The sequence below is a fragment of the Trichomycterus rosablanca genome, chromosome 6, assembly GCF_030014385.1.
Source record: "Trichomycterus rosablanca isolate fTriRos1 chromosome 6, fTriRos1.hap1, whole genome shotgun sequence".
NCBI lineage: Eukaryota > Metazoa > Chordata > Actinopteri > Siluriformes > Trichomycteridae > Trichomycterus > Trichomycterus rosablanca.
Window position 1 is genome coordinate 23,077,927 of NC_085993.1, and position 8,662 is coordinate 23,086,588.

Sequence of the window (8,662 nt, forward strand, 5' to 3'; positions counted from 1 at the left end):
AATGCAGAAAAGCAGAAAAGAAGTCTTATCTTAACCATGTCCTGAAGCAGCGTCGGCTCCTCTGGGCTCGGAGGCATCTAGGATGGACCATCACACAGTGGAAACATGTATTGTGGTCTGATGAATCAGCATTCAAGGTCTTTTTTAGAAAAAAATGGATGCCGTGTGCTCCGGACCAAAGATGAAAAGGACCATCCAGACTGTTATCAGCAACAGGTCCAAAAGCCAGGGTCTGTGATGGTATGGGCGGTGTCAATACACTTCTGTGATGGCGGCATTAATGCAGAAAAGTACATTGAGATCTTAGAGTAACATATGCTGCCTTCAAGACGTCATCTTTTCCAGGGACCTTCATGCATTTTTCAACAAGACAACGCAAAACCACACATTACAAAGGCATGGATGCAGAAGAAGAGAGTACGGGTACTGGACTGGCCTGCCTGCAGTACTGACCTGTCCCCAATAGAGAATGTGTGAATTTTGAAACGAAAAATGCAGCAACGACAAGCCCGTACTGTTACACATCTTAAGACGTGTTTGCAGGAAGAATGGGACAAAATTAAAGCTAAATCACTTGGTATCCTTGGTGCCAAAATGTCTTTTAAGTGTGGTGAAAATGAATGGCAACATTACAAAGTGGTAAATGCTTTACTGTCCCAACTTTTTTTGGAATGTGTTGCAGGCCTGAAATGCAGGAATGGATGTTTATTAATAAATGAAATGAAGTTGAGCAGATAAAACATGAAATATCTCAGGTTCATCCTGTCTGCAATTAAATAAAAGTTAAAGTGAACATAAGAAACTCTGTGTTTTTTATTATTTGCATTTTTCATGCTGTCCCAACTTTGTCTGATTTGGGGTTGTACTTCCTTAACCTCACTTTCATTCCCATGACTTTCCCCTATGAAGAATCAAGCTCCACGAACACCTGTAGCACCTCAAAGAAAGACATCCTTCTCAACTTCCGAAAAGGCGGCTTTGCTCTCTACCAAAAAATCAACCACTCCATTTTTTTTAGTTATTTGATTAACTGATGTTTTCAGGAACCAGAACACTGTGTGCTTGTTATCTCTTCCATTCCAGTACTTATCAGAAACAGAAAAAAACAGTATGTACATGTCAGATACTGTAGATACAGCCAATCTGCATTAATGTGAGTCAGGGTTTCTAAAGCAAAGTGCACAGGTTACTAAATTAGGTCTATTAGATTTCTTACAAACAATTCTTATTTAATTAATGCCTTTAGGCTTGATTTTATGCTTTTAAAAGAAACCTGGCAGCATCTGTATTAATTGAATCTGCTTCACCAAACTAATTTTGTAACCACATGGTAGAAAAGGTAAAGATCTAGATCTGGTCTTTTAATGGTTCTTTCCAATACAAACAGTTATTTGATTATCTCTTTGCATTTCTGTAAGAGATACCAAAAATGTTACTAATTGTTTATAGGCCTCCAAAGGGCAATGTTGATTTTATTGATGACTTTACAGATATGCTGTCTTTTATTTCTACTGATTTTGAACCTTTTGTTATTGTTGGTAATTTTAAGATACATATTGACAATCTTAAGGGTAATATTGCAGTATACCATGGCAATTGTCTAGTTACAGCTAGTAACTACCAGATACGCCTTGGCAACTAACTAGTAAAACCTTAATAACCATCTAGCAACAACTTAGCAAAACTTTAGCAACTAATTTATTAGCATAGCAACGTAGCAACCACTTAGCAACAGATTAGCAATGTCACAAGGGAAAGTACATAGCACCTTAGTAACCCACACGCAACAACGTAGCAACTGCTTAACAACACATAAGCATTGGCCGTTCAGGTGGCGCAGCAGTAAAGTACGCTAGCTCACCATAGTTGGGGTTTCGAATACATCGTATCGAATCTCAGCTCTGCCTGTCTAACTAGGCTGGGCGGCTGCATGAACAACGATTGGCTGTTGTTCAGGATTAGAGGGTAAGAAAGTCAGATCATAGGTCCTCATGACTGATGGCGCCTGCACAGGGCTGAGGAATAATGCTGATGGGGTGTGGCCCTCCGTACACAGTGCCCGTCAAGTGTATGAACTCGACTTGTGCAGGTGAAAAATGCGGTCTGTACTGACTATGCGTACCGGAGGGAGCAACCACTTGGCATCATCATAGTAACTGACTGTCAGGCTATACCTTAGCAACCACCTAAGAAAACCTTAACAACCAATAAGGACACCTTGGGAACCATCTTGCAATACATTAGCATTTGTCTGTTAGGCTGCAATTACACTCGCATTCAACCCCACATTCTTCTATAACCTTTTCACCCACCTGAGGCTGCAATGCCAACAATGCTGTTTCTGCTAGAAAGCTGTATGTGATGTGAATCTGCAGTGAATGTACTCACAATGTCAAGAACTCACCAACATACTTTATTCTACCACAGAGTGAACGATAGAGAATGGTAAACTCTACTTTCTTTATGCTTTTTATTTGTTATAAAATGTGTTACAGGTGATTGTATTTTACATATCTACTTCATTTAATCTTATTGTCATTAATCCAAATTATTATTTTAGCCACTCAAGAAGGACAAGTCCCTGTTGAGTCTTTTTTCCCCTTTCTTCCTACTCTAATATTTAGGGAGCTTTTGTGGTGTTTTTTAAGTATAATTAAAGCCTGTTTACTTTTTGGACCAGTATTCCTATGTTATTTTTTTTAAATAATGTATATAATAAATATAATGGTGGTTTAAAATCAAGTCAGACCTATGGAATAGGTGAGATGTGTATACTGAACTAAATATAATGACAGTTAAGGGTGACAGGAGGTCAGGGCACCTTTGCTAGCTTGGTTTATTGAGTGTATTTCTAACTTTAACTTTTCTATTGAACTTCTGGATTTAATCATTTATTTATTTTTTGTTGTTGGGTATTTAGTGTCTTCCACAACGTTTTTCCATGCCACTGTTGCAGTTTTTTTGGTCCCTGAATGTAAAGCTGCTTTGAGACAATGTTCATTTTAAAAAGCACTATACAAATAAATTTGGCTTGATGTATACTTTGCAATAAAACATTTCTCTCCTCTTGATTTTCTCTATTTTTCTATATTTATCACGTGTTTTAGATCACGTGTTTTTAGACCAGAAGTTACAGTACTTAAGTATTTTTAGGTACAGTGTATCACAAAAGTGAGTACACCCCTCACATTTCTGCAAATATTTCATTATATCTTTTCATGGGACAACACTATAGAAATAAAACTTGGATATAAGTTAGAGTAGTCAGTGTACAACTTGTATAGCAGTGTAGATTTACTGTCTTCTGAAAATAACTCAACACACAGCCATTAATGTCTAAATGGCTGGCAACATAAGTGAGTACACCCCACAGTGAACATGTCCAAATTGTGCCCAAAGTGTCAATATTTTGTGTGACCACCATTATTATCCAGCACTGCCTTAACCCTCCTGGGCATGGAGTTCACCAGAGCTGCACAGGTTGCTACTGGAATCCTCTTCCACTCCTCCATGATGACATCACGGAGCTGGTGGATGTTAGACACCTTGAACTCCTCCACCTTCCACTTGAGGATGCGCCACAGGTGCTCAATTGGGTTTAGTCCATCACCTTTACCTTCAGCTTCCTCAGCAAGGCAGTTGTCATCTTGGAGGTTGTGTTTGGGGTCGTTATCCTGTTGGAAAACTGCCATGAGGCCCAGTTTTCGAAGGGAGGGGATCATGCTCTGTTTCAGAATGTCACAGTACATGTTGGAATTCATGTTTCCCTCAATGAACTGCAGCTCCCCAGTGCCAGCAACACTCATGCAGCCCAAGACCATGATGCTACCACCACCATGCTTGACTGTAGGCAAGATACAGTTGTCTTGGTACTTCTCACCAGGGCGCCGCCACACATGCTGGACACCATCTGAGCCAAACAAGTTTATCTTGGTCTCGTCAGACCACAGGGCATTCCAGTAATCCATGTTCTTGGACTGCTTGTCTTCAGCAAACTGTTTGCGGGCTTTCTTGTGCGTCAGCTTCCTTCTGGGATGACGACCATGCAGACTGAGTTGATGCAGTGTGCGGCGTATGGTCTGAGCACTGACAGGCTGACCTCCCACATCTTCAACCTCTGCAGCAATGCTGGCAGCACTCATGTGTCTATTTTTTAAAGCCAACCTCTGGATATGACGCCGAACACGTGGACTCAACTTCTTTGGTCGACCCTGGCGAAGCCTGTTCCGAGTGGAACCTGTCCTGGAAAACCGCTGTATGACCTTGGCCACCGTGCTGTAGCTCAGTTTCAGGGTGTTAGCAATCTTCTTATAGCCCAGGCCATCTTTGTGGAGAGCAACAATTCTATTTCTCACATCCTCAGAGAGTTCTTTGCCATGAGGTGCCATGTTGAATATCCAGTGGCCAGTATGAGAAAATTGTACCCAAAACACCAAATTTAACAGCCCTGCTCCCCATTTACACCTGGGACCTTGACACATGACACCAGGGAGGGACAACGACACATTTGGGCACAATTTGGACATGTTCACTGTGGGGTGTACTCACTTATGTTGCCAGCTATTTAGACATTAATGGCTGTGTGTTGAGTTATTTTCAGAAGACAGTAAATCTACACTGCTATACAAGCTGTACACTGACTACTCTAAGTTATATCCAAGTTTCATGTCTATAGTGTTGTCCCATGAAAAGATATAATGAAATATTTGCAGAAATGTGAGGGGTGTACTTACTTTTGTGATACACTGTATCTCTACTTGATTTCTTCTATAAGTCATTTTTTTTACTTTTATGTACTACACTTTAAAACAAAAATCTATACTTTTTACTTACTACATTTTCAAAACAGGCTTGTTACTTTAACATTTATGAATCTGTTTATTCGTCTATTTTATCTTTTTTTATTTAGGCACCTAGTCAGGAACTAGGAGTTGGTGAAGGGGTGTGGGTGAAGGGGTAAAAAAGTAGGTCAAATTTTCTTTATTAAATTTTTTCTCCTCACTACACATCCAAACAATACATGGACTGCTTCAATGTCAAGGGTACTGTTAATGAGCTAGCATGGCTTTTCTTACAGTAAAAACTCAAGTCTTGTGGGAAGTTTTCTTCCTCTAAACATTCGATTCCCTTTAGCCCCCAAAAGATCAAATGCTGTTATGGAACAATTAAATCTGTTTTGTTCCACTCTACTTTATCCCAGAGGTGTTCAACAGGATAAGGTCAGGACTCTAGGCAGGTCTCTAAATTTGTCTCTAAAACCTGCACTGTCACAATGAGAATCTCAGGTTTGTCTCTGCCACCACCAGCTTCCTCTCCAACCGTTATGTCAGTGCCACCTCCTCAACATTGCAGGCAACAGACTCCCTACTGTGCAAGTGACATCACGTTCCTCTCCTAGTCATTTAAATTTTCAGCAGTTTCTCCTGTTTAAAGTGTGTAACATAAAGTTGTAAGTAATTAGATATTAACAAAGTAATAAATTTTTTTATATTCCAATTTTATACCATCAGTATAATACCATTTCAATTTTATACACTACAGAAAGTCATACATTGAACATTATTAACTATTACTTAATTATGAACAACATTAAAACCTATTGGGGAGGAGTGAATACTATCTATCTTCATAAACTATGTGGCATAGCATACAATTGACATTTCAATTAATTTCGAAAATGTTTAATTTGGTTAGGGTCAGGGCTCTGTACAGGCCACTCTGTACGCTCAAGTTTCGCCACACCAAACTCATGTCTTTAAAAAAATTGCTTTGTAGAAAAAGTTGTTTAAAATATATATGCATTTTTTTAATATATGTATTTTGTATACATCTGTTAGCAACAGATAATATGTAACATGGTTACATATGTGAATTGTCAAATACTTAATAGTACATTATATCATTATACATGACATTAAAATCAGTAGTGATTACCATTCTTACATAAAAATAACAAGTTTGGTTAAATATTTATATGTTAATAAACAGATGTGTTCTACTGTTTAAGATATTTGCACTATCTAAGTCCTTTATAGGTACACCTATCTGGTGTGTACATTTATTTATTCTTTTATAAGCTAAACAAATAAACTTTGTGGATATACAATAACTTACTATAGCCCATCTATTGCTCTGTACACCTTACCACCCTGTACCTAGTATTTAATCTAAAGGGACCCCACATAGTCCCACTGACCAGATGTTATTTGGGTGGTGGGCGATTCTGAACATAGTAATTATACTCTAAAAGTGTGTATTGTGCCACTGCTAAATAAGTATTGGGCAGTGTTAGCACAGCAGTTAAGTTCCAAGCCCCACTGTCGCAAAGTTGCCACTGTTGGGCCCCTGAGCAAGGTGCTTAACTCTTAATTGCTTGTAATTGTAAGTTGCTTTGGATAAAAATGTCTGCCAAATGTGATAAATGTAAATGCTGTGTTTGTATGGGTGTCACAGCATTGTTATCATTACTGTTAAACACTTTATACATACAAGAAGAAAAATAGTGTTCTGAGGTTGACAAAGTGTACAGAGCTAAAGATACACCATTAAACAATGACATTTTTAGTGGTGTCCACAAAATATCAATAAGTTACTTGCTAAATGTGGTTAAATATGTGTCAAATACTTTATAGTACATTATTACATTACATATATGACATTAAAATCAAAGTAGTGATGACCATTATTACATAAAAATAAGGTTGGTTGAGTATTCATATGTAAATAAACAGATGTGTTCTACTGTTCAATTAGGCAAGAACAGGCCAACATTTTCCATTATTAAAAATATTTACACTCTCTGAGTACTTTATAGGTACACCTATCTGGTGTGTAAATTTAATTATTCTTTTAAAAGCTAAACCTACCATACAGATTAACTTTGTGTATATACATTTACTTACTATTGCCCATCTATGGCTCTGTACACTCTGTAAACACCCTGAACCCATTTTTTAATCTAAAAAACCACCTTGTAACATACATCAACTTGATGCAATCTGGACACATCATCAGTGATGTTACCTGGGGTCACGAAGTGTTTCGAGACTTTCAAACATCATACACTCTCACCCAGGCGACCCAGCTGGGGTTGATCGGGCCCCAGCTTGTGTCCATGTAGCGCTACCCCACCCACGGCTCTCCTCTCCTTATCCACAGCCACCTTGAGGCAACTTCTGCTGCCTCAGTGACCTTCTTAATGGCCCTTCGCTTACTGGGCCCCGTGATGCCCAAGATGTTGTCACAGCAGTGTTATCATTACTGTTAAACACTATATACATGCCAGAAGAAAAAAGTGGTTGACAAAGTGTACAGAGCTAAAAATTGGCAAAAAGTACACCATTAAACAATGACATTGTTGTTACTTTTCAGCTGATTCAATTTTTACAACACATAGTGTGCATGATACATTTTTGCGCAAGTGTTTGGCAAAAGCCTGATCTCGCACACCATAAATGAGTGGGCTGAGCAGCCGTGGTACGATGTTTGTTAACAGATAAGCATAAAAGCTTATTTTTATCAGTTGATCAGGCAAAATACGAGCAAAAAATAAGTCAATCACGGGAGTGGTATAAGACAGCATACAAAGCAATTGCTGCACCCCATGCAACAAGATTGTGCTCTGAGCTTTTTTTGCCGAAACCTTGTCAGAGGACATCTTTTTGGCTGTAAACAGCACCCTACAATAGGTATAGACAAGAACTATCCACACAAAAGATGTGTAAATGACATTAAGCGCCATGTTCTTCTTATAATGGTAATCTGTGTTATATAACTTTACTGCAGCGCAGGCATTTACAGTTTGAAGATAAATAAATAAAGGAAACAGTATGGCAGAAATAACCAAGTCTATCAGTGGAGGGATAATTCCAGCTATCCATATAAAAAAAATAAGAAAATAGGTTCTGCGCACTGTACAAATCTGAGGATGATGCAGAGGTTTACAGATGGCAATGTACCGCTCAAGTGCCATAGCAGCCAAATTTAGTGGAGTGTTCTTCTGAGTAGTTGAGGCTATGATTAATAATGGACAACAAAATGAAAAAATAACATTTTGCCATGCATATGCCATTACAAAGAGAGTGACTGTAATCCAAACCATAATCATGTCATTAATAACCAAGTGGATGTATAAAATGTACCTTGGATTGTTTATGAAAATTGGACTTTTAAAAAACGTCAAAACAAATATTGAATTAATACAAATGATTACAAGTCCAAGAAAAACAATAATAAAATTTTGGGTGAAGATTTCCTGAAAGTATTGATTTACTGATGCATTCATAGCTGAAAAATACTCTACAGTAACTATGAAATCTTAAGAATTTTTTAAAGAAGTGGTAATACTTCACCCAAAATGTTCTTTACTTAAGTAAGCAGAAGAAGAAAGTCCTTGGTTCATTAGTAATTCCTTTAAGAAAAAGAAAAACCCATGTTATAGATGAAGTGGCTGGCTTTGGAGCAATGCTAGGTTTATATATACAGTATGTGTTGTATGTTGTGGGTGTTTGTAAGGGGTGGGGATTAGCAGTGGACTAGAGTGCAGATTGCATGTAATTTACCCTTGATTGACTATAATTAGAAGTCATGTGTACCTGGACCAATAACTGTTACACAACCTCTAAAAATCCTCTAGAAATTCTCTAAAATCTCATAAAGTCAA

At 38.1% G+C, this 8,662-nt stretch overlaps 1 protein-coding gene across 1 annotated transcript; it reads right to left on the bottom strand.

Annotated features, from left to right (window-relative positions):
• Positions 1–7,360: 7,360 nt before the first annotated feature.
• On the bottom strand, positions 7,361–8,284 carry LOC134316368 (odorant receptor 131-2-like). The gene has a single exon (XM_062996727.1). It carries the CDS (start codon positions 8,282–8,284, stop codon positions 7,361–7,363), a length of 924 nt encoding a protein of 307 aa, XP_062852797.1.
• Between the last annotated feature and the right edge of the window lie 378 nt (positions 8,285–8,662).